General features: G+C 42.6%; 1 protein-coding gene across 1 annotated transcript in view; it reads right to left on the bottom strand.

Moving 5' to 3' along the window:
- Positions 1 to 10229: 10229 nt before the first annotated feature.
- Positions 10230 to 27988, bottom strand: part of acaca (acetyl-CoA carboxylase alpha) — a 237926-nt gene continuing 220167 nt past the window's right edge. The window contains 2 exon segments of the mRNA XM_052035876.1: positions 10230 to 16116; positions 19653 to 19789. Coding sequence (XP_051891836.1) covers positions 15990 to 16116; positions 19653 to 19789 — 264 coding nt within the window. The 3' untranslated portion in view covers positions 10230 to 15989.

Below are 27988 nucleotides of genomic sequence, written 5' to 3'. Positions count from 1 at the left end.
TAATTTTGGATTTAAGCTCATTGGAAAAAAAACTATTTGGATTATAGAATTCACATTCGTTGCCCTAATGTTATTTAAAGATGTTTTTACTGTAATCTATTTTTATGCTGAAATCTCTTTTAATGTGACTTCAAGTGGTCACAGGTTTAAAGAATGAAGAAAATATGTATATTCTGGAAATAAAACCAAAATGCCACTTGTGTTACACCATCACATCCTCAATGTCCCAAAGCACTTTTACAGGCAATAACTTATGTTGAGACATGCAATTGCTGTTAATATGTAAACACATGCAGCAGGCAGTTTGCATGCAGTAAGATCCCACAGCCTGCAGACGAATAAATCAGCAGGTAATCTGTTTCCAGGAGAACTCCCTACTTGTCAAATAACAGGTAATGGTTAACAATCCCATCCAAAACCAGTAGTCTTTGGTCACTGATGGAAAAACACTATGACGCTGGAGGAACTCAGCAGGCCAGGGAGCATCCATGGAGAAAAGCAGGCAGTCCAACGTTTTGGGTCAGGACCCTTCTTCAGGACTGAAGGTAGGAAAAGGGGAAGCCCAATATACAGGAGGGAAAAGCAGAGCAGTGATAGGTGGACAAAAGAGTGGAGGCAGGGTGCGCACAAGTGGTGATTGCGTGGTGACCAAGGACACATTTCTACCCCACCATCTCCAACAATGTGGTAGAACCTTAATTTTATCTGTAAATTATCTTAAAAGCAAAACCTTTTGAGTTCTGTTTGCTGGTATAGCCACCTTGAAACAAAACTAAGTGTGTGCTGTGTCCTTGCTTCAAAGGTATGGCTCGGGTCACCCAGCAGAACAGAAGTACTCAGTTCTGCTTGGCAAACTTTATTTGAGCCTCCCACCGACCCACCTCTGCTCCTCCCAATTCCCTCCCCTCCATTCACCGACTTCCCTTCCCTCCTCTCCTGTTACAACTTCCAAGTCCCAAGTCCCAACCCCCATCTCCATCCCTCTGCACCACCTCCCCTCGCCAAGGCTTCCCCTCCTCTCCATCCCCAACTCACCATCTTCCCTCTTCCTCACCTCCCTACCTCCCAAACCCCATCATTCCTCTGCACAACCCTGCTTCTCACCTCCCTTCGGCCCCAGCTCACCACTTCCCATCTCCCTTTCCTCCCTACTTCCCCATCCCCACTCCATTCCTCTGCACCACCCCACAACCCACCTCCCCTCCTCCCCACCCACTTTGCTACACCCCACGACCTGTCCTCCCTATCCCTCTGCCTCCTCCCCCTCCCTGTGCTTTACCTCCTATCAATTTCCTCTCCACTCCTCATCCTCCTCTCCCCAACACCCAACCTCCCGCCCTCCCTCTCCCCCACACCCTCCTCCTTTATCCCCCAGCTCTCTCCTCCCTATCTCCTAATACACAACTTCCCTCTACATCACCTCTCTGCCTCCCTCTTCACAGCTCGCCTTCCCCCAACCTTCACTTCTCCTCCTCCTCTCATCCTTCCAACCTTCATACCATCCCTCGTCCTCTCCACAACTGCCCTGCTTCCTTCCTTCCCTCATCCAACTCTCGCAGAGTCACCTGTCACACCTGTGCTACCCGTGGAATGATCAGTGATTATTTTCTCATTAGTTACTCTCTCCAAAAACCATTTGTTAATGGTTGGAGCACAGACTGACTTACAAACAGTTTTCAGTGAGTTTTGAGCTGCCTTGTGAGGTGTCCCGATGTCAGCAGTGTGAGCCATGAAACCAGGAGTTCAGCAAGAACGCAGCGTGATGTCGGGTCTGGGACTGTTAGCTGACAGTCGTGTTGAGCCTTGTTGTGTGTTGGTTGTTGTTGTTGTTGTTTGTTTACTGGCTTTTGTATGTTGGTTCAGGTTGAATCTTCTGTTATATTTACAATCAGTTGTCATTAAAGCTGATTTGATTCTTCTGCAATGACTATGTATGTGTGGAAAATCTTTTGCATGAAAGCAGTATCCATGAGCGGGAAGACTTCACATATCTCGTCAATGAACTTGAGGCCATCCGTTCTCTTCAATCTCCTCACCTGCAACTCCCCCTTGGAATTGCAGCCTTCAACTCAGTCTCCACACCTTGCTCTCCCTCTTTATGGCCCACTTCTTTGACCAAGCTTTTAGTCATCCATCCATCATCTGGTACGTATTAAACTCATTGGTGCGTGACCCACTAATGTTGTTAAAATTCTCATTTTCATGTTCTTCATCGTCCCCGATCTTATCCCTCCTTATTCTGTCACCTCCAGCCTTGCAAGCCCCTGCATTAATCCGACTGGCTTCTTGTACATCCCTGCTTCTTTCATCAAGGCTCGTGGGCTCAGTATTCATAGATCGAAACATAGAAAACCTATAGCACAATTCAGGCCCTTCGGCCCACAAAGCTGTGCTGAACATGTCCCTACCTTAGAAATTACTAGGCTTACCCATAGCCCTCTATTTTTCTCAGATCCATGTACCTATCCAAAAATCTTTTAAAAGACCCTATCGTATCCGCCTCCACCACCGTTGCCGCCAGCCCATTCCACGCACTCACCACTCTCTGAGTAAAAAACTTACCCCTGACATCTCCATACCTACTCCCCAGCACCTTAAACCTATGTCCTTTTGTAGCAACCATTTCAGCCCTGGGGAAAAGCCTCTGACTATCCACATTATCAATGCCTCTCATCATCTTATACACCTCTTATCAAGTCCCCCCTCATCCTCCGTTGCTCCAAGGAGAAAAGGCCGAGTTCCCTCAAACTGTTTTCATAAGGCATGCTCCCCAATCCTGGCAGCATCCTTGTAAATCTCCGCTGCACCCTTTCTATGGCTTCCACATCCTTCCTGTAGTGAGGCGACCAGAACTGAGCACAGTACTCCACGTGGAGTCTGACCAAGGTCCTATATAGCTGCAACATTACCTCTCAGCTCCTAAATTCAATTTCATGATTGATGAAGGACAATACACCATATGCCTTCTTAACCACAGAGTTCCCTCCTGAAACCTCTCCACCTCTCCTTCAAGGCAAGCTTTAAACCCAACTTCATTGGCAAAGTCTTTATTACACTTTGGAATGAAGCCTTCTGTAGCCAATTCTGTCTTTTTATAAGCAAAGTGAAGAGGTTTGGGATATTTTATACCACCACAGATGCTGGAGTCCTACCATCATTTGATCTGGAACACCCACGTTACAGTATCTGAGTTATTCTCTGGAAAGATTTGTCTGTCTTCAAAATAGTCCTTCTGCAGCAGAAATGATCAAATTAAACACAGATATCTCACTGTCCGGGTTAAGTCACACCAACCTCATCTGCAGAAGCTTCCCTGGGTGAGTTTTTTTTTGTTTCATGAGCTGGGGTCATTTCTGAATATTATCTAAAATAAAGCAAGTTGGCAACCTTGGTATAAAATGCTTTGTAATTTGTTTTGGGCTTTCAACTGACTGTGAAGACCAACAAATAGGAACAATGATGTAGCTTTATAGCTATGCTCAGTACCACCACAGATGTAGTAATTAATTTAATTAAATCCATAGCAAACACGCCAGGCTGGAAAGCATCCAGATTCAAAGTTAAATCCATTTGGAAGAAGGTGCTAAGTATTGTGGTTGAAAGCAGTCTCGGCAAACAACAGATAGACTAATGCCACCTAGAAGGAAGAAAGTGCTTTCTATGTAATTTTTTTGTTATTCATTACAGGGATCTTTTTGTTTGCAATGATTGGGATTGCAGTTGAAATCTCTGCCAATGTGGGTGCACAGTGAAATCAGCCACCTTGAGGAACTAAACTAAACTCGTCTTTCATTAAAGATTTAAATTTATATTCCTTGATTATTAAATAAATCCATTCTTTACACTATTTTTATCTGGAGCATCAGAGGCTGAGGGGAGACCTGATAGAAGTTTATGAGAGGCAGAGATAGGGTAGAGAGTCAGGATCTTTTTCCCAGGATAGAAATGTCGAATACTAGAGGGCATAGCTTTAAGGTGAGAGGGGGAAAGTTTTTGTACACAGAGAGTGACAGGTGCCCGGAACAGGCTGCCAGGAATGGTAGTGGAAGCAGATACGATAGTTGGCGTTCTAGAAGCTTTTGGACAGGCACGTGAATCTGCAGGAAATGGGGGGATTAGTTTAATTTAGCATCATGCTCGACACAGAAGTTGTGGGCTGAAGGGCCTGTACTGTTTTGTGTGCTGTACTGTTTTATGTTCTATGTAGTATTCCTCTGTGCCAGACGAATCAGAGCATTTGTACAAATCTAGAAAGGCAGAGCTTGCTGGATCTTTCCAGTCTTAGTCCTAAATCATTATTGACCAAAAGCACCAATCCCAGTGAAGGGATTACAGTGCTTCTGCAGCTCCTATAAGATGACCTGCCTGTTTCAATGGGATGTAGTATTAAATTAAAACCAAGTATTAAAAAGACTGTTTTCCAATCTTTCCAGACTACATTGGACAGAAGAAATTGCAAGTTTCAAAAAAAGAGATCACTAAATGTATATGCAGACAGGAAATGGTGTCAATAGGAAGAAGATACTGCAAAGTAAGTAATGATAAACCTTACACAAATTTGGTTTAATTTCAATATTAAAATGAACTTGCATATTTGGGCAGGGAAACGATTGCATTCTTCACTCATGAGGCTGGAAATCCTGACCAGTACCCCCATTCAATTTGACTCATCCTCCTAGCTAGAAATGTGTTCCATCTGTCTTATATCACCAGGTGATCGGGAGATTTCTCCTGAAAACTCCTGCTTCTAAAGAACCTGTTCAAGATTCTGCACATTGTGCACAGCTATGTTCCTTTTAAATGTCAACAGCAACAAATATTTAATGCAACATCTATGAATACGTTGCACATATTTAATGCATCCAGGCAGTAATTATTTTCAAAATGCTAACACGGGGAGTATTTCCATCTTAGCCTACAATAATGCAACGGTTAATTGACTAAAGACTGACAATGTTCTTTGTTCCAACTGCTCTAACGAATCTCCTTGTATTTGAGAAATGTTGAAGAAGTGCAAAATATTTCTGACACTTGAATTTTGTCTGTGTTTGGATTTTAAATGTTATTCTCTATTTGGTTGTTCTGACCATTTGCAGACCATTTTGGGTTTATTTCCATTGAGATGAGTTTGAGATTGCAAACTCATGTGGGAGCTTGATTACTCAACAGTCATTTCTTTAATCTGTTTGGTTTGATGTACTTGAAAAAGGCTCCATGTCATAGAATTGCTACAGCGCATGAGTCCGTTTGACCCACTGATCCTAAATGAGCTACTTGTGCAACCTTGTCAGTGCCGTTCCTCCTCTCTTTGCCTTTAACTCTCCAAATTACTTCCGATCAAATGCATATCTAATTCCTCCTGAAAGACTGGATCCTTTCCGCCATCTTGAAACAACAAATTCCAGACCATAATAATCCCTCAGCAACTTATTTTTCAATTCCTCCTCCTAATCAAAGTTGTAGCCGTAGGCACTCACATGGGTCCTAGCTATGTGTCTTTTTTTGCTGGGGACATGGAACAGTCCTTGTTCCAAACCTGGCACCTCTCCCCAACTCCTTCTCCATTGCATTGACAACTGCATCAATATTGCTTCCTGCTTCCATCTTGAGCTTCTGGTTGCTTATCATTCCAACTCCCCCTTTCATTCCCACACCAATGTGCCTGTCCTCAGCCTTCTCCACTGCCACAGTGAGGCCAAATATAAACTAGAAGAACAGTACCCCATTTTCTGCTTGAGTAGCCTGTGGCCCAATGGTGTGAACATTGAATTTTCCAGTTTCAGGTAGCCCACTCTTCCTCTGTTCACCTTTCATATCCCAAACCCCACTAACATCCCCCCATCATTATCCAGACTTGTTACCCCCCCCATCACATAATTCCATCTACTCATTGCCCTTCCCTTACCTCGCTTGGTCTCAACAGTCCCCTCTTCCCCCTCCCACACCTGGCTCCATCCATCCATCATTCCCACCACATCCCCCCCCCCCCCCCCCCCCGCCCGCCACCCTCCCACCACCACCAAATCTGGTTCCATCTTCTGGGCCCTTTATCTGGGTCCAGACAACGGGCCTCGACCTGAAACGTCAACTGTCCATTTCCCGCCATAGATGCTGCCTGACCCGTTGAGTTCCTCCAGCACTTTGTGTGTTGCTCCACCTGTCACTTACCAGCTTCTGTCCGCCCTCTTTATACTGGCTGCCTTCCCTCTACACTCTCAGTCCTGATGCACGCAGGGTGTCGACATGAAATGTTGACCAACCCTTTGCTGCTCAACCCTCTGAGTTCTTCCAGTAGTTTGTTTTTTGCTTCATATTCCAGCATCTGCTGTCTCTTGTGTCTCCACAATAATCTCTGCACAGGTTTTTCAAACATTATCCTTGTATCATTCACCCAAAATGTTAACTGTTTCCTCTTGTCTGAATCATCTGTTAATTGTTTCTAACCCAGCCGTGATCTTGTTCACCTGTCAAATCTCCTCTCGACCTCTTCCACTGCAACATGAAACCCAACTTTTCCTGTCCAACCCTGCAGCTGGAGCTCTCACCCCTGAAACCAGATTCATAGGCAGATTCAGCATGGAGTCAGTGGGCCGAAGGGCCTGTTTCTACACTGACCATCAACCACCCAGTTAGACTAATCCTGCATTAATCCCATTTTTTTTATTCTTCCCACAACAAACCAGGAGCAATTCACTGTGGCCCATTAACCTACCAACCCACATGTCTTTGGGATGTGGGAGGAAACCAGAGCTCCCGGAAGAAACCGGTGCAGTCACAGGGAGCACATGCAAACGCCCATTCTGCATGGGACATAGGGCAGCACAGCACAGGGACAGGTCCTTCGGCCCACAATGGTGTACCAATCCAATTACATTAGTAATAAAACGCCCAACTAAACTAATCCCTTCTGCCGACACAATGTCCATGTCCTACCATTTCCCTCACATTCATGTGCCTATCCAAGAGCTTCTCGAAGACCCCTATCGTATTTGCCTCCACCACCACTCCAGGCAGCACATTCCAGGCACCCACCATTCTCTGTAAAAAAAAAACTTGCCCTGCACATCTCCTTTGAACTTACCCCCTATCACCTTAAATGCATACCTTCTGGTGCAAGGCATTTCAACCCTGGGGAAAAGATACTGGCTGTCCATCTGTGCCTCTCATAATCTTATAAATCTCCATCAGATCTCCCCTCAGCCTCCACTGCTCCGGAGCGAACAACCCAAGTTTGTCCAACCTATCCTCATAGCACCTGCCGTCTAATCCGGGCAGCATCTTGGTAAACCTCTTCTGCATCCCCTCCAAAGCCTCGACATCCTTCCTATAATGGGGTGACCGGAACTGAATGCAATACTCCAGATGCAGCCTAACTAAAGTTTTATAAAGCTGCAGCATAACGTCCTGACTCTTGAACTCAGTGCCTCGACTAATGAAGGCAAGCATACTATATGCCTTCTTTACTGCCCTATCAACCTGTGTAGTCACTTTCAGGGAGCTATGAACTTGGACCCCAAGATCCCTTTGCTTATCAACACTGTTAAGGGTCTTGTCATTAACAGTGTACTGTCTCTTTACATTCGATCTCCCAAGGTACAACGCTTCATATTTGGCCGGGTTGAACTCCATCTGCTATTTCTCCGCCCATATCTGCAACTGATCTATATCCTGCTGTATCCTTTGCCAGTCTTCTACGCTACCCACAACATCACCAATCTTTGTATCATCTGCAAACTTACTACCCACCACGTACATTTTCATCCAAGTCATTTATATACATCACAAACAGCAGAGGTCCCAGTATGGATCCCTGAGGAACACCACTTGTCACAGACCTCCAGCTGGAATAAGTCCCATTGACCACAACCCTCTGTCTTCTACGGAATCCAAACGGCCAATTCACTGTGGATCTCATGCGTCTTAATCTTCTAGGTGAGCCTCCCATGAGGGACCTTGTCAAATGCCTTACTAAAATCCACGTAGACAACATCCACAGCTTTACCTTCATCAATCACCCACGTCACCTTTTCAAAAAACTTAATCAAGTTAGTAAGGCACGTCTTGCCCTGCACAAAGCATGCTGACTGTTCCTAATTAGGCTATGGTTTTCCAAATTCTCATAAATCCTATCCCTAAGAATCCTCTCCAGTAACTTCCCTCCCACTGACGTGAGACTCACCTTTCCCTTCTTGAATAATGAAACAACATTAGCTACTCGCCAGTTCTCCGGGACATCACCTGTGGCTAGAGAGGACACGAAGATATTGGTCAAGACCCCAGCAATCTCATCTCTTGCCTCCCTCAATAACCTAAGGCATATCCCATTAGGCCCTGGGGACTTACTTATCCACCTTAATGCTCTTTAAGAGACCCAACACTGCCTCTTCCTTTATCTCGAAATGCCCCAGCATATTAGCACGCTCCACACTGATCTCCCTATCCTCCATGTTCTTCTCTTTGGTAAATACTGATGCAAAGTACTCATTAAGGACCTCACCCACATCCTCCGCTTCCAAGCACATGTTCCCTTCTTTATCCCTGTGTGGTCCTACCCTCTCCCTAGTTATCCTCTTGCTCTTGATGTATGTATAGAATGCCTTGGGATTCTCTTTAATCCTACTTGCAAAGGACTTTTCATGGCCTCTCCTCGCTTTCCTAATTCCCTTCTTGAGTTCGTTTTTGGCTTCTTTCTAATCCTCTGTTTGATCCTAGCTTCCTAAGCTTCACATAATTTTCCTTTCTCTTCTTGACTAAATTCACCACCTTTCTCGACATCCAAGGTTCTCTTACCTTCCTTCTTACTGAAACATACAGTACCTGTCCTGTACTCTCTGCAGTTGGTTTTTAAACACCCTCCACCTGTCAGATGTGGACTTGCCCAAAAACAGCTGTTTCCAATTAATTGTCCCTAGTTCCTACGTAATGCTCTCGTAATTTGCGCTGCTCCAATTTAATACTCTCCCGCAAGGTCCATACTTATCTATAGCCATCTTAAAACTTAAGGAGTTGTGCTCACTGTTCCCTGATTGTTCTCCCACTGAAAGGTCAATCACCTGGCCAGGCTTATTACCCAACACTAGGTCCAGTACGGCCCCTCCTCTCGTCGGACTATCTACATCTTGATTTAAGAAATCCTCCTGGATGCACCTAACAAATTCTGCCCCATCTAAACCTCTTACACTAAGGAGGTCCCAGTTTATCATTAGGGAAGTTGAAGTCCCCCATGACAACAACAACCCTATTCGTTTTACACCTTTCCCTAATCCGGTGCCTACTGGGGGGTCTGTAGTATAATCCTATCAGAGTGATTGCACCTTTCTTATTTTTGAGTTCTACCTATATAGACTTAGTGGATGAGCCCTCCATCATGTCCCCTCTGAGTGCAGCTGTGATATTGTCCCTGATTAGTAGTGCAACTCCCCACCTCCCTTTCTATCTTTTCTAAAACGTCAAAACCCTGGAACATTAAGCACCCATTCCTGTCCCTCTGTCAACCAAGCCTCTGTTATTGCCTATAAGATCTTTTCGGCACCTGTTCCAAGGCCTTCACTTGTCCTGACTTGGATGCAATGTTACAGCAGTAGTCTAACCAGTGCTTTATTCGAGTTCAACATCACTTCCTTGCAGGTTGTGAGGGTAAGCCTGGCTGATCGGTTTAACGATGCACCCCTTCACATTACACCTCACTACTGCAGAGTAAAACTCTGCTACCCTGCTAGTTGCAGCCCAACCTGCATGCCGGAGCAATGGGAGTTGTATTGCTATATGGCAAGGTGGGGATTGTGAGGTGAAGAAACAACAGTGAAGAGAACATTCACAAAATGCAAATGCAAACACAAACACCAAAGTTGGGTACTTAAAGGGTTACAGTTGGATTTCCAATTTAGGATGCATTTGCTGTATGTATCTTGATGTATTTTTCACCAAAGAGAAATTCTACATTTAAACAACTTCATTTCCAAGTACAGCACTAATTAGCTGCAGAATTAGTGAAGCTGAGTACCCCCATAGACTGAAAAAACCTCGAGGGAGGCTTCTGGATAGAGAATGTCGCATTTCCAATTATTTTGTTGAATTGCTAATTCAGTTATTGCACCAAGTGTAATTGTGATGGGTATTGGTGTGCAATTCAATTTGTTTTAAATATTTGTGGGACAGTCTGATTGGTAATGAATCCGACCTATCCTTGTGGCCTAGATGAAGAATCAGACAACACAAACTGCAAAGACTCAATTTAATTTTTTTTATTTTGATCTTTTCCATACTCTCGAGATTGAAGAAGGTACAAAAGCCTCAAATTAGAAAACATTACTACTTTGATCCTCAGCTTTGAGAGAGAACAAGATTCTTTCTACACTGTAATGCAACTAATTTCCTTGTGTATTCACCCCTCTGTCAAGTACCTTTGTGTACAATCAAAGTTTAGAGTTGCTCTAAAACCCAGTTTTGTTCTCTCCTCCTAGCTTTAGTTGCACTTTTATTAGGATACCTTTATTATTGTGGTCATTGGCACCTCCCCTATCTGGCTATTCATGTTAGACAGTGAACGTCCACTAAGGATCATTGGTCAGCATGCCCAAGTGCCAACACTGAGGCCCAGATTAATTGCTGTTTGTACTTTTGCTGAAACCTGCCAAGTGCAGAGCCACAGACCAGTGTTTCTTTAACATAGTTACACAGCTCTCGTCCGCTTTCATCAAAATCTCAACATTTGTTTCGACTAAAGCCCGTGGTATACTGCTGCAGTAATTCTGTGGTGACAGGGTAGCATGAGCCAACTCAGACCTTTGGGAGAAGTGTGCTGCCTTGTGGTCTTAGCTTTTGCCAGCTACACACCTTAATGGAAAACAGCACTCAACTGCTGGTTTCTGCTCCATGGGTGAGAAAGGCACAGGCAGCCACCCCTTCCATGAAATAAATACTTAGTTTGTGCATCAACTATGCTGGCTTCTACTCTGTAGCCCATCAGCTGCCAAGAAGGCTCCTGCAATTCTTCTGCCAGATCCAAGTCACTATTTGAACTCCCTGTACTCCACTTATTTCAACACTTGCAAAATTCAAACCAGTATCCCACATCAGCAAAATGGGGCAGAGGTGCAAAACCTCTCAACAGGCACCCCCTTCCCCCTCCCCCCATTCCAAAACACAAACCCAGGGGATGCTTCTGCTTTTTCTCAGTGAGAAATGGAGGGTGTCTGCAAAACATGATGATTCGAAAGAAGCAACAGTATTAATTCTGCCTGAGCCCACAGTGAAGCCAACCAGTCAGAAATGTATCCTTGCTTGATAGGGCTAAGCTGCACAGTAAACCAACACACTGACCCTGCCTCCAAAATTCATGCCATTTACATTTCAGAGACAGAATATAATATGATGTGCTACTGGGTGAAGTGTTCACCAGCTGAAGAATTCCTAGGTGTGTTTCTGTGTCCCAGCTCGAATAGGATCTGTGGGCAAGGGAAGACACTGAAGTCTTGAGAGAGGCCCTTCAGCCCATCATGGTTGGGGTGGAACCTCTCTAACAGACCTTCTATTAATGCACACCTAACAAAGTTGGGCTCACTGCTTTACGTTAACATGCAGCAAGCTTTACATAAACTGTTAATTTAATATTCTATGAACTAATCACTTCTTCGGACTCCAGCTAAAAAAATGTTAACCCACATCAATGCAACCAAACATCCACCGTTGCTTGAATGTTCTGTCCCTAATCCAAAAGCTGATGTGACTCTAGTCCGAGAATTCCTTAAGGAAATGTGGGGGATTGATTGTTTATTTTTACTTTTAATATTGCTTACCGCTACAACAAATTTGGAATGTAGAATTTCTGAAAATATCATTTTGTTCACAAGACCTGCACCATTTCATCTGCACAGGAATTTGACCTCCTATTTTGCTCACCTTAGCGTTTGCTCCATTATCAGCACACACCAGAAGTTCCAAGTCAATTCTAATGCTCAGTATGAGAGTGCTTTGGTATACAGGTTAAAAGTATAAGCATTATCATGAGAAATATGAATCCAAAACAGAACTGTGGTATTTATAATTTACACCACCACATTGTGAATGTCATTTTCCACTCAAACCTTAAAGGCAATTTTTGGATATGGACTAATGAAACACAAAAAAATGCTGTAGTGTTTCTCTCCCACCCCACTATAGTTGAGATTAGTGTCTGAGAAGTTCGTACCTGTTTGGATACAATATCACTTCCCTCTAAACAACAGGCAGTTTCCCACAGTCGCAGCAGCAGCCAATTGTCCACAGTGGTTTACCACAACAGAGACTGAGTGAAACTCCAGCTTTGTAGCCATCTATTTATTGGGTGAAATCAGTCTTACCATAGGCACTGTGAAATAAAGGCAGGCAAGGAGAAGTCATTTTGCACTTACTGCTCAAGAGCAGTTTTCCCACCTGCATCACAACTGACTCGTACAACAAACCCGATCACTGAAATAACTGCCTTTCTCTCTTCCCATTGCATTCCCTTCACTGCAACCCAGAGAATTCGATTTTGAGTGTGGAAGTGACATTTGAATGCAGCAACCCCTACTGGAGGGGAGGAGTGATGGGCCTTAAAAATGATTGATGATGTAAATAATGAAAAAAGGTCCAACACAAATACCACAAACTGTACCGCCATCAATAATAAATGTGGCATTAAATAAAATTTATATAAACCCTACCATAAGTTAATCAAACCTTACTATAAGCCAATCGAAGCACAAGATACTCTGCCTTTTATCAAAGTTCTAATACATTTATAAAATATAATAATTAATCATTTTCAAAGCCCAAGCAGAAATCCTTGGGTATTACCTAAAAGAAAGACCTCTGTAAAATAGGCAATTAATTACAAAGCTGTCTCGTTAAACAGATGCTGTTTGCAGTTAAAAGTTACAGGAATGGCTTCAACAGGTGTCAAAAAAAATGACCCTTGAATATTTCTGTTTCAGCTTATCTGACTTATCATTGATAGAATTCTAGAGTTATACAGCACAGAAACAGGCCCTTCAGCCCACCAAGTCTGTGCTGAACTTCAAGCACCCATTTACACCAATCTGGGAGGATTTTCTGAGCGACTGCTGCACTGAAACTGTAAACCTTTTCTTCAGGTTGTTTCTACTTGCATTCAGAAAGGCTCCCCACTTGTGCGCAATACATCAAAGCAGCAAATGCTGGCAGGCAGTTGTGAAATGGAAGGACTGCACCTAAATAGGATTGTTATATTAAAAAAATCTTAAGAACAAAGCAGAAAGACGGTGAACACGACAGTCTGAACTGGTATCTTACTTTGTTGTGAGGCTCAAAATCTTAAGACTTGCTAATCTGAACCTTTACTTGAGTCACTGAAGCTACAAATCCATCTGCCTTGTTCACTTGCTGGTGTGGACCTACACCCACACTGCTCAGAGTTGAGAGAGATTAAAGCTAGGTGTACAGTAACAACTCTTCACTTTCCCTTCTCCCACCCTTCAAGCTGAATCAGAAGGAAGCTGTTCCCAGGTAGACCACTGTGTCTCTCCTGCTCTCCCCTCCCCCATGTATGGATTGGGGGGGGTCATCAGGGAGATTAAGAAATTGAGAAAAATCAGGCTGGATGCACAGCACTGCTACATCACAGTCTTCAACTCGCCCTCAATAGCTTGTGGAAACAAATAGTTTGTGCAGTCACACCAATTTTACAAGCAGCCAAATTCAACCATGAACTGACCACCCTACCCAGCAGTCCACTGAAAGCCATTCACTCATGGTTAAAATTTGCACATTATATCTTTGTGAAAGCTCTTCCAGACCTGGTTATTTGGAAATATTGTGTGTCAGTCGCTGAAAGAAAGTGCTCAGGTTCAGCCAAGAGTTAGGCAGGCTCTGTTGCAGGAAAATTTGATCACAGAAGCAAGGATGTCTTGCTGCATTTGTACAGGGTCTGATGACACCTCCTTTTGGAGTTTCCTATGCAGCTTTGGTCTCCTTATTTAAGGAAGGATGTTCTTGCCACAGAGTGTCTATTCACTAGAGTACAGAAGAAAGATCCCATAGAAACCCATCAAATTATAACAGGCCTAGGCAAAAGAGATCCAGGGAGGATGTTCCTGATGGTTGAAAGCAGCAGGGAACAGAGTCCAAGGTCAGGGGCTGTGTCATTTACAACGGATTTCAAGAGAAAGTTCTTCACCCAGAGAGAGGTCAATCTGTGGACTATTCTACCACAAAAGGAAGTGGAGGCCACATCATTAAACACATACAGTACAAGGAGGTGGGTACATTTCTTAATGTGAAAGGGACAGAGATATGGGGAGAAGGCGGGAAAAGGGCACTGAAGTGCACGAATAGCCATGATTGTGTTGAACGGTGGAGCAGGTAAGAAGGGCTGAATGGCCGACTCCTGCTTCTGCTTTCTGTTTCTAAATATTTAAGGTTTGCACTGAATGCACATTCTTGTTTCCCCTGACACATTGGGAGAATACTGAGAAATTTACTGCGGTGAGGTACCATTTCTTAACCCATGGATTGAAGGCAAAATTAATTTGAAACAAGTTATTTTAGACTGATTTTTTTTAAGGTGCAATGTTCCCTTAAATCTTACAGGAGATAATAACAAGGGTTAAACTACAAGCCACTGCTACAATTTATTAAAATTTTTTTTATTTACAGCGTGCTAACAGGCCCTTCCGGCCCAGTGAGTCCGCACCGCCCATTTTAAACCCCAAATTAACCTACCCGTACGTCTTTAGAATGTGGGAGGAAACCAGAGCACCCGGTGGAAACCCACGCAGACACAGGAGAATGTACAAACTCCTTACAGACAGTGACGGGAATCGAACCCCGATCGCTTGGCGCTGTAATAGTGTCGCGCTAACCACTACGCTACCGTACTGAAGTGAATAACAATTCTTGTCGATTTAGATCTTCCTCCTCACCCTTGTGCATTCAAACTGCAGCCACTTCTTTCAACGCCACAGCTAAAGGGAAAATGCTGACATTCCTTTCACAGATTACTCCTGACATTTCATGACTTCTTATTGTGTTTTCTTGTTGGATTTGGCTATTACAAGGCATATGGAGAAACAGGGAAACTAATTTTTTTTTATCCTAACAGCAAATTGGTTTAAAATAGCCAGCAGCTCCTTCGCCCCCTATAAATTTAAAGGCAACCCCTTCCCCTTAAAATTGGTCTGGCTGCACAAACGTGAACAGGATCCACCTGTCAATCATTCAGCAGTGCCCATCAATGAAAATTCAAATTGCCACATAGTTGGGAATGAACTGTATCTGATGGCTTTTATTTCAACATAAGACTCTCATCTCTGCCCTCTTGTATACATGTCTTTGTAGTTCCTTACTTAAGAGCATGGGGCTCCACTTTTCCAGACACTTGGCTAATGGCAAGTTGTAGGGATTGGTTAGAACTGGTACAACTTTCACTTGGCTGTTTAACTTCTTCCATGTCAGTTTCTGTTTTAATTTTCTTTCAGAAACATCTACAGCAGCAATTAGAATAATGAGGGTTACACGAATTATTAAAATATTTTCACAAACTAGGAGCATTCTAGTCTGATTGCACAGTTAACTAGCACTGCAAACCATAATGTACTACATGCCTGAAAAGGAACTGAGTGGTTTAGTGTACAGATTTGATTGCTGGCAGTTTAAGTGATCCTCTACCTTCACCTGTATCTGTATCTTTAAGGCAAATCCAGTACCTTTCACAAGGCCATGAGAATTGAGGGTACAATGCAGTGCCAGGAATACAGACATTTATATCACGTCACAATCTACATGTGGTTAAATTAAATTTATCCTCATTGTACATCTGAGATACAAATTGTAAATTATTAAAAATGTCAACAACAGGCCGATGTCCACATTTCTGTGCTTGGGGTTCCACTCTCCATAATTTTGAACATCTTTGTCTGTATGGCTGTTGCAATAGAAAGGCAGAGGCAGTGCCCCTGTCAGCCTGCTGCAGAATCCAGTCTGTGTGTCCTCTATGTTGAAGCAGGGGCATCCATTGTTGACAGAATGCGCACAATTTCAGCTCTCTGAGTGGGGGAGATGTGTTGAGTCATGTGAACAATAGAATCCATGGCAACTTCAGGATTGGCCTGCACCAGACTGCAAACACAGAGTAAATCAAACCATTATTTTCTGCAATCTGAATAGTCATCTTGCACATAACAGCATTACAGAATTTGGTTATTACAGTTATAGCAAAGACAGTTTTTAATTCTATTGTAATTAAATAAAAGGAACAATTTGTACCATTTTATAAAGTGCAAAAAACCCAGAAATCCAATTCTAAACAGTGGCATAATTCAATCTGAAGAATAAACAAACACACCCAGAGTTGGATGCTATTAAATACCCCATCATCATTGTTTTAAGGTTTCAGAATAGCCAGGAACCAACCACTTCCTTCAACACCACTATGTAACATTTGCTGTAATGCCCATTGGTTATGTTCATGACACAACCAGTATCACCTTTGCAACTGCAGGCTGCTTTCACTATTTGAAGTCAGCTTGCATCTTGAAGCGGTAAGAGCCACAAGACAAGGATCAATGCAGCTTTTCAACTTGTGCCTTGGAATACTGTGTTTAGTTTAGGTCACCCTGCTATAGGAAAGATGCCATTAAGCTGGAAAGGGTTCAGAGGGAATATACAAGGATGTTTCTGGGACTCAAGGGACTGAGTTATGGAACTGCTTTCCATGGAGAATGAGGGGTGATCTTATAGAGGTGTAGAAAATTATGTGGGGCATAGATAGGGTAAATGCACTCAGTCTTTTTCCTAGGGCTGGGGAATGAAGAACTAGAGGGCATAGGTTTAAGGCGAGAGGAAAGAGAGTTAGTAGGAACCTGAGGGGCAACTTTTTCACCCAGAGGGCAGACAGTAAGTGGAATGAGCTGCCAGAGGAAGTGGTTGAGGTGGGTACATTAACAATTTTTAAAAGGTACTTGGACAGGTACATGGATAGGAAAGGTTTAGAAGGATATGGGTCAAATGGAACTAGGTTAGATGGTAATCTTGGTCGGCGTGGACCAGCTGGGTTGAAGGTCCTGACTCTGTGCTGTATGACTCTATGATTTCTTTGGATTGGGTCTCTATCTGTAACTCCATTGCTTCCAAATAAGCAGGTTTAATGACAGCACCTGTGACAAGCTAGTTCCCCGTTTCCCTGTACCCATACCAGTCCTGATTATCTGCCAAGGTGATCAACGAGCTTGTGCATTAAAATGTGCCACCTGGTATTCCTCTCTCAAAGACAATACAGGCAATGGGTTTGAGGTCAGGGGTGGAGCTGGACCTGCACCTGCCCACAGAGACCAGTGGGGAAGGAACGGAGTGGTGATAAGGGGAAAAATGGAGAGGTGGGCTTCAGACCAGAGGTCAGGAGCACTGGCATTGGAGGGGTGGAGCAGCAGCTTTGGGGAATCAGAGAATAAATACAGGAATAGGCATGGGTGACAATTTAAGTTGGTTTCTCATTTAGTTATGCATCTCCCAGGTCAACACTGCAGGTTTAAGACTACGTTCTTCTAGGACTACCTTACAATGGGCACTCCGACAAATACTTGGTTTGAACTCCCCAAAAGGAGTGCTGCACAAGGAATGGCATCTTCACATATTCCTGACAAGGAAATTTTGTTGGGATTGTAAGGGTGACTCATTCCCAGAAGTGTCAGGCGGAATCTCCTGTTACTGCTAGGTATCTGGAATACCAACACTGTGCAAGCAAACATAGAACTGTATTTTCTGTGGGTTGGGACTCAAGATCAGATGGCAGTGTTTCCATTCAACATTACTGACAACTGCCTGCAGGGGATGCAGTCGAGTGACTGTGAGGCAGGATGCAGCTGTGCTGCAGATGCCTGTGAATTAATATACTGAAACTAAACATCCAGATTCACTTGGGGTGAGGTTGGGGGGGGGTAAGAGGGCATCAGGAAACCATGGGATTCAGGAGAGCATTGGGAGAAAAAAAATCAAGTGGCAGAAAAAAACAAAATGGCCAGATTCAGGAGCCTCGAGAGACTCAGCGGGTCGACCAGCAGCTGTGGGAGGAAAGGAATTGTCGGCTTTTCAAGTCAAAACCCTGCGTCAGAAACCCTGAATGGCCAGATTCAGATCTTTTAAAAAAATTGCTTTGCTTTGCTTCAAAAGCAAAGGGCAAATACAGACCTTATACAAAGCACATGAAATGGTAGAAAGAATACAATTTAAGATTACTGACTACATTAGAGGGGCACTTCTCGGAATTCGAAAAAATCAATTTCTGATCACAAATTGGATTTTGCAAGTTAATTCCATTGGTTTAAGAACACCTTCAGAACAGCGTGCAACATTTAAAATCAGACGGAGCCGGGTCTGCTTGCTTACTGACCTGCTTGCATGGAACCCTTCAGCCATTGTGAGTTTGTGATTGTTAATACACACACATGCATTGCTGAACTGAAAATTAATACCCTGCTGTGCAAGGCCCCAGGGAAAGAAATAACATGCAAATTAAGGAGCCTTCTGAGAATCATCCGGAGACGTGCTGGATAAATCTATTTGTTTGGGGAAACAGACGATGGGCGCAGTGTTTATCTTTGCACAGGGCTCCTACTAAGTACACAGGCGCATACAAAATGCTGAGCATAATGCAGTTTGTACAAGACAATAGTCAGGAAAAGCACACAAGCAGGGTTCCACTTGGTTTTGTGGCTGAGAGGATGCAGATACCACATGGAACATCAGGGGGATGTGCTGGGATTTGGAGCGAGGAGGTTTTCTCTATAGCTGTCAAAGGCATGTCCTTTAGCCCAGGCAGTTGATACCTGTACGTCTTTAGATACTAGGTGCATTTCAGAAATATGTGCATTAATGTGCATTCTGCAGTATCTGTAGAACATTAAACAAACCTCTACACAGTGTCAGACTTCATGGTCCTGATACCACAATTTGCATAATTGCTATCCTCTCTGTTCCCTTTGGGAACCATCTCCCAAGCTTCTGTCATCACCACTCATGACCCAAATGAGGGAAGTTTTGTGAACTCAAGGAAGAGTTCGCAAAATCACAAGACAAAGGAATTTTGTTGAGTATCCAATTCACTCCTCCCTTGACCCCTGTGACACTGCTGGAAGATGCAGCAAGTGACTAAAATAGCCAGAAGTAGTAATGAGCTTCCCAATTGTTTCCTAGAAAAATCTGAGCCAATCACACAACTAAAACGGGTCTATTCATTATAGAATGGTACAGCACAGAACAGGCCCTTCAGTCCACAATGTTGTGCCGACATAGCTAATCCCTCCCACCTACAGAACGCCCATATCCCTCCGTCCTCCTCTCATTCATGTGCCCATCCAAGCCCCTCTTAATAGTCCCCGATGAGTTTGCCTCTACCACCTTATCAGGCAACGCATTCCAGGCATCCACCACTCTCAGTAAAAAAAAACTTACCCCTCACGTCTCTTCTGAAACTACCCCGTTATGTTATCTACCCCCATTATGTAATCTATTTTGTCCTAAATATTTTAATTGACGTGTGATGCTCACAACATAAGATTTATTAGATATTTTAATGATTTATGAACTCGAACACCTCCTCTGACAAGAGGAAGGACATTTACCCAGTTTGAAATGAATAAAACCACCGTAAGCCTCACCTCCGAATCTGTTTGAGGATGTAATCTCTGCAAATGTACTTAATGTTCTCGTCAATGACCGACCGAGCTCCCTCCTCCTCCAGCAGTTGCTTCTCCAGCCATTCCACCACATCCTTGTTGTCATCCCACAGATAGGCCTGGAAGTGAAAGGCAACATCAGCATGCAATTTTGATTTTACACAAGCCCCCAAAAATGAACTGGGCTCTTCTGGTGGATGTTAAAGTGGATCAAAATAAATACAATTTATGCATTCACAGGACGTGACCGTCACTGGCAAGGCCAGCATTTGTTGCCCATCCTTAAGTGCCCCTGAACTGATGTTTTCCGGATTGCAGAGGGCAATTAACAGTTGAACACACTGGTGAATCTGAAGTCAAGGACGGCAGATTTCCTTCCGTAAAGGGTTTTGGTGAACCAGAATGGCGTTATGGCAAATCGGTAGATTTACGGTCACCATCACTGACGCTAGCTTCCAATTTCAGGTTTATTAATTACTGAATTTCCTGGTAATGGAATCTAAACTCCTTTCTCTAGATCAACCGTCTCCTTGAATGCCAATCCAGATGACTTACTCAATGTGTTATCATACCGTAATAACAATTTGAGTCTGCCAGGAATACCATTGAAAGAAGATTTAATTCTGGAAATTAACTTGATTAATGATTTGTTTCCACAACATTACTTTAGAAGACCTTTAGTTAGATTTAAAGCAAAGATATTTGTGAATGGTAAGGCCCAAAGACAACAACATTATACACATGAAAATTTTCCCTGTAAAAGGCTGTAATACAAATTCAAAAGTAGAACATTTTCCCAAAAGCTTTGAAATATAATTACAAATGTGTTTAAATTACTCTATTCCTTGTACTACCATTAAGGAATCCAGCTCAATGTACTTTGTAGCTCTAGATTTCCTGTACAGTAGATGTTCCTCAAAAGGCAACGTTACTTAACTTTCTGAATGAACTATTTCAATGTATTGAACAGCAGAATGCACATTATCCAACGGTTGATCAGTCTTTCATTGGCTCCTCGTGTGAACCCACTGTTACAATAATTAGCCCTCCAAATCCCACATTCTTAGTCTGTGCTCAGTCAGCTACCCTTGATCAAAAGAACATTTAAACTATTTTCATTTGTACCCATGCCCCTGGTGGAGGACTTCGACTCCTCCTTGGTATCCAGTGACAACTGTTGGGAAAAGGCAGTGTGCAGAGATTGGTTGATGACAGCATTGGTCATGATTGTGGCGACTCTGTGGCATTTGCTACCTGGTGTCTTGTGAAAAATATACACGGAGACAAGACAGAAGAGGGCTGCGTGCATCTATAAAGCTGCACCATGATAACTGTTGCCTTGTTCAGGAGAGGAGTGGAGGAACAGGGATCAAACAAAAGTCTTGCAGGACACTGTGCTGTGAAGTCATATTGTAGTAGGGTTGTTATTTAAACACAAATAACCATGCACCTTTGATAGCAACAGTCTCTTGCAGACAGCCTACCTTAAAGAGGAATATCCCATATTTTTCCCTGATAATGGCCAAGGATATCCTTGCTTTCCACTAACAGCAACTAGAGAAGGAGGAACATATGGTTCCAGCATTTAACCCTTAATGTGCACATTCACAGTCTTGTCTTTTTCTTATGTCTAAATGTGCCATCTCATCAAAGTAATAATGATGCATTAGAAGAGGGAAATAAGCTCATCTATATTTCAGCACTTTACAGGCATTTGAAGACAGTATACGATCAGCCATGTTGTGAACAGGTGTAAAATTGTACAGTAAACAGTTAATCGATGGCCTGGTTTGCTCCCATTTCTTGCCGCAGCCCTCAACTATCACCGGCCTCCAGCTGCACAACATGAGCTGTCTGCAGCCCTGCAGACTAACAGGCACACAACTTATCAGTGTACTAAATAACCTCCTTTGCTATTAGTTTTATGAGAACATTCTTCCTGATAGCAAATGGATAAATGCAGAAGCTTGCATACAAATATAATGTTGGAGGATGCCTTTTGGTACAGAGCGCTTCCTTGATTTGGCCCTCATCTATCACACAGACACTCCAAACTAAAACCGCTGAGCCTTTTACAACCTCGGGATAGAACCTTGCACTTCGCAGGACTTTGTGCTTTCTTTGCTGCTGAGTTGGTCATATGGCTGACTCTTGAAACACAATTGGAAGAAAATTAAATACGCTGGGTGAACCATTTTGCTAGAAGCTCCTCAGAGACCGAGTGAAAGTGGCAAGGTCGCCTTCTTGGGGAGCTCTGCAGGAAAGTTTGTTCCATTAGGGGACAGCCAATATGCAGAGTCAGCATTTGAGTAGCAGAGCCAAATGACGCTGCAGCAGCCACACCATCAGATTCAGCTCAAGCCAAAAACGTCTTTGAGTGCCACTTATCCCACCACTTTATTTCAAGGTGGCTTCAGGATACATGTCAACGCAGAAGGTGGCCAAATAACTTGTCAGCAACATCAGCAAACTGAATCTTGAGTGAACTGAAGGAAGATGTCAGATACCTTCTGGTAAGTGCCCCAACTGGTTTGATTACATGACAACACATGCTGGAAATACGGCATCTTTTACAATGAAGAGTATGCATCAGAAGCACAGCAACCCTTCATACAGATCTGCTAGGCAGTTACAGTTTCCTGTTGGTAGCTCAGATTTCCAGCATTTGCTGGCTCTCCTTTTATTTTTCATTTGATTTCATAGCCGTTGAGATATAATAGCTGATACTGGATTTCAGAAGTGCTCAGGCAGCCTCCAGAGAAGCAGGTTCAGAATGGTTTCAATGCTCATCGGAAGTAGGTGGGACACAGGGTAAACTCCCTCCCTAACATTAACAGTTAGCTATCCATGACGCAGGGCACTCTTCATACATAATCTGCACCTTTGTCGTGGACTCCATCACCTCTCCCAAAGGCCGGCGTAGTATGGGTACAATATGACTTAATGGTGGCCCCACTCTGCGGATGGAAGAGGCCATATCTGTGGTACAAGTGTAGGCAGTACATCATTTGACAGACTGTGGGAAGTTTCCAACAAATTGACCTGGATTTTGCAGTAAGTCAGGACCAAATGGTGAAAGGTGTTTATAATACTTGCACTTGCTTATTGGAGTTTCTGTGGCCTTTTGCCCTGGAAATTGTGTAGATTAGAAATCAATTGCAACGTGGCATCCTCTATCGGGAGATCTGTGTGAACAGGACAAGCAATAATGTATCTGCTTAACCAATTAGGCTGAAGATTTCTGATCGAGACTGAGCAATGCAAGCCTGAATTCAATGCCAAATTCTATACAGAAGGCAAGAAAGACAAGTCTAAGAGGGAGAAAAAGTAGTAAAAGTAACAGGAAGCAAAAGTTAAACTATTTAGTATATTCAGAAAAAAAATCTTGCAATAATTAGACAGTAAAGGATTACAATGGCACTTTTGTAAAATTTAACTCGCAATGGTTGGAGAGGGATTTGGAAATTTAAAAAGAAAACACACACTGAAATGTACAAACTTAACGTTCTCTGTCATTAGTGAACAGATATCCATCACCCATGTAAAGCAACTTTACAGCATTCCACTTGCTTCTACACCAAGGCTCTCGGCCAGGTACCGTTTAGCAGGGACAGTAGCTTTCCCGTATTCCTGTCCATGCATTTGCCAAAAATTGTCTGATTTACCCTTCAGTGAGCACTGATTTTTTCAGCTAGAATTTTCCACAAAAGCCAGACCATTTCAAAACAAACTCATGGCATCCTGGTGCCATCTTTTATTGAGACACTGAAAGGGATCAGAACATTAGCGTACTTCAGGTCAGGTGACGGCTGTAGCCCTATGACAGATGACAGTTTGCCAGCGGTGGGCTGGGCTGAAGCAGCAAAGCAAAAACACTATTTACATTCTCACTTTCAATTTCCATTTAAGACTCCTGATGTAAAGATGCTTGCGTGAATGGTAGCAGAGAAACTAAGTGCCAAGTAACAGTTACGCCAAAGTTCCAGCCAATGATCATCTAAAATACAACAGAGTCGAACCATCCACCCTTGACATTCACTGGAATTACCATTGCAGAGATCCCCACCAACATCATCTTGGAAGTCACTGATCAGAAATTTAACAGGAACAGCCACATTAATAATCAGATTAGATACTAGGTATACTGTGGTGGGTGAGTGACTTATTTCTTGAACCACAAAGCCTTTCCACCATCTACAAGTCACAAGTGTGTTAGTATACACTCGTTTTGGTGGATAAGTGCATTTTCAACAACTCTCAGGAAACGTCACACTATTCAGGACAGAGCAGCCACTTGTTTGACATGCTAACAACAACCCTAAACATTCATTGCCTCCATCACCAGCTCATGGGCTACAGCGAGGACCATCTGCAAAATGCACTGACTGTTCCTTACCTAGGTTACTCTAATAACATCTCTCAAATTCTCCGTCTATACACCGAGTATGCGGGCAACAGGTACATGGAACACCACCACCTGCAGCACTCAGGACCCCACCAACACGGACTTTGTGATTTGGAAATATTTCAATGGTCCTTCAATGTCACTAGGCCCAAATCCTGGAACTACCTGCCCAACAGCCTGTGGGAATACAGTCACCAAAATGTACTCTTCAAGAAGGCAGTTCACCACCACCATCTCAAGGGCAATTAAGATTGGTCAATAAATACTAGCCTTGAGAGCAACCCCACTTCCCAAAAAATGAATTAAAATCAAATAAGTCTTGACTGTATGGCTTTCTTACTTAATGATCTTTTAACAATCATTGTGACAAATCGCCACTTGAACAAGGTTGTAAGGAACTGCTGATGTCTGTGAGATCATAACATATTACAACAGTGACCATGCTTCAAAACTATTCTATTAGCTGTAAAGAACATACACACTGTATAAATACTAGTCCTTGCTTGAGTTCTATCAGAATCTTCAGGAAAGGAGGAACAAAAAAGGGAAATAACTGAAATATGGAAAATTATTCCTCCTGTGATCTTAATCCCCTGCCAGACTTCCAAATACAAACGTATAGCTCCCAGGACTCTACTGCACCACAGAGTAGCACTGCATTCTGCCTGTGGGTCACAGTTATTTCACGTGACTACTTACTCCCCTGCCAGGCTAAACCCTGAGGCAGCTTTTACGGATTAGATTCTTTGGTACCATTTTGTTTTAGTAATTTTGGCAACACAAACCAAAGGTGCTGTAGAAAAGTACCTCCTGAAGCCTTTTTGGCAGCTTGTAATTCAAAAATGCACTTTCAAGGTGCAAGATAGTCATATCTCAAACCAAGTACTGCTTGGCAAATGAGATTGAAGATTCAAAGGATGTAAATGACTGTTCATTTTAAGCTCACATAAGTAGTGCAGATTTACCCAAGAATTCCAGTGCTAGTGGTTTCGGAGAATATTTAATACCATTAATATTTTTAATCCTTTTGGTTTTAATCAAGTAACAGCACGCCAGTTCCTATCAACACATTCCAGGGTGCAGATTAATTGTAGCTTAATATAATCAGAGCTGATTGTTGTAAGTGTTAGTTAACGAAACAGCTGCATATAAATTGTATCCTACCTGGGGAGGTTGGCATGGTTCCAGAGTATATTTGCTTTGTGCTTTAACAAATGTTTGAAGCAATGATATGACCAAGGTTGGAGACAGTTGTTTTTGTTCTGGGATGGTTTGAAACTTTAGTTCCCCATTTCACTTACGTCACATATTCTGTCAGTTATTAGCCTGTGAGAAGCTACTAGAGTAGTGCCTCAAATGAAATAATAAGAGAGCACTCTGGATTTAACATGGCCTCTTTGATCTTTTCCGTTCATTTTAATTGGGATTAGTTCTATTTTTACCAGAATAGTCCCATTTAGCAAATTTGGATTTTTGGAAAGGTATTTCTTCAATGCCAAGTGGCATTTCCTTACTTGCAAACAGAACATTTATATTAAACACCAGCACATGGTATCACATTTGAGTGTTCTGATGACAAAATTTACAGAGCTTCTGTACAAAAAGTGAAAGGAACATAGATAGCAAATGAAACAGCAAATGCTGGTATCTGAAAGAAAAAGAAACAGAAAACGCTGGAAGAACTCAGCCAGACAAGCTGCATCTGTGGAAAGAAAAACAGTAAAACCCAGTCCCTGACCCAGAACATTAACAGGTTTCACTTTCCACAGATGCTGTTTAACTGGCTGAGTTCTTCTATATTTTCTGCTTTTGTTTAAAAGGAACATGGAACTGCTATTGATGCCTCACTATTTCACTTAAATTCCAATTGCACTAGAAAGTACACAGGGAATACTGAAATTAGTGTTTAAGCTACATCCACGTAATAGAAGCAATATCAAAGATCTAATTTATCTAATGGATCAGACTGAAAGTCTTCTTAGATTACAGAAAATTGCAAATCATAACTATTGATTCATCCATTTTTGAAGTTTTACTTCCACTATCTATTAAATTATACTGAGCTGATAGTGTAATGTGGATAATTTTAAGTTGCTTCCATGCACTAAAAATTCAAATTGCGCCATAAACAACGTAAGTAATTATATAGGAATTTGGTACTAAAATAATTTGAACAGATAATTTGACGATTAGCTTTGAATCAAGAGGAGCAGACTGCATGCAGTACCTGTACTTGTCCATATAGATCTCAATGAGAAAAGGTACCCATTAATCTTGCCATACAATTCAGCACCTTCAATCCCGAAGGTGACAGCACTACTGCACAGCACTGAATTTTGACATTTTTGAAAAACATGGCTTTGATTGATTTATTTTTGGAGAGGATAGTAATACAGGAGAATTTAACACATTTCTCGATAAGAATGGGTAATGTGCAAAATGGAAAAAAAGCTAGGGCAACAGACACTTCTGATCAATCTTCTGAAGCTTAAAAAGGCAGGATCCAAAGGAATTCTTAAGCCTATATCTAGCTGGGCTGGAGACAGCATTATGCAAAATGTGATTAATATTCCATTCCCAATGACAAATAATTTTGCCTTGAAGAGATGAAACACTAAATCTCAAGTGTTTGAGTTTAAGTTTACTCTATGGGAGGTATTTGTTCCATAGCTTGGGGGACAGCAGTTCCAGGAAAGGGTTATTGTGTCCTTCTTGAGGGATTAAAAAAAATTGACTTTTCTGCCAAGGTCTTCTCCTTCCCAAACTTTCCTTTTGTTCCGATCCAGATCTAATACAAGGGCATTAGTCTGAAAATATTTGGCCAGGTCACACTGGTGGTTGTACATTGAGCTATTTAAATTGTATCAAGTCCTGGTCCTTTGGGTTTGTGCCGTGAAGCCTATAAGTCCTGGGCTTACTGACCCCAGGATTTGGACCCCCCCAAATCTGCTGCTGAATTCTACTTGGTGAAAGATCCAAAACTCCATTGATCTCAATGAACATTGGAGGGAAAAGATCAGGAAACAAAGAGGGAGGCAAGCTATGATTTTTTTCAACTTATTTTTTGTTACTCTTATGGTTTAATTTATCAAAAAGTATTTTTAATTATACTCTTTAAAAAATTACTTCAAACTTAATAGTTATTTTAAACATTTCAGTATTTCAGAGATATTTAAAATCTATTAAATGAAAATCACTCACTGCTTTACAGTCAGAAAACCCCTGCCCCCAGCTTGGCTGGCTGTCAAAAGCTGCCAATGATGTTTACAGCCAGGGATGCCAGAGGTCTGAGCCCCACTCAAACCACAAGCCTGGAACTAGGATATGGAGCACCATTGAGATTAGATCTCTGCATGCAGAATCTTACAAATTTCCATTGATGTACATTGGAGAGCATTCTGACTGCTCGCATCACAGCCTGGTATGGAGACTCCAATGCACAGGATCCCAAGAAGCTGCAGAGGGCTGTCGACTCAACCAGCTCCATCACAGGCACAACCCTCCCTGCCATCAAGGACATCAAGAGGCGGAGCCTCAAAAAGGCAGCTTCCATCATTAAGGACCCTCACCATCTGGGACATGGCCTCTTCTTGTTACTTCCATCGGGGAGGAGGTACAGGAGCCTGAAGACCCACACTCAACAATTCAGAAACAGCTTCTTCCCTTCTGCCATCAAATTTCTATGAACTCACAAGCATTCCCTTGTTATTCCTTTTTTTTTTTGCATGATTTACTTACTTTTGCGACCTATAGTAATTTTATGTCTTTGCATTGTACTCCTGCTGCAAAACAACAACTTTCAAACAAGTCAGTGATAATAAATCTAACTCTGATTCTGAAGAATAGGGAACCGTAGGGGCGGGGGCCAACTCTAGGAAGGGAAATAATACAATTCCAGTGAGTTCTGGACAAT

Source organism: Pristis pectinata, chromosome 21 (genome assembly GCF_009764475.1).
Source record: "Pristis pectinata isolate sPriPec2 chromosome 21, sPriPec2.1.pri, whole genome shotgun sequence".
NCBI classification, from domain to species: Eukaryota; Metazoa; Chordata; class Chondrichthyes; order Rhinopristiformes; family Pristidae; genus Pristis; species Pristis pectinata.
Note: the sequence above shows the minus strand (reverse complement) of the source record. Positions and strands in the feature narration are given on the sequence as shown.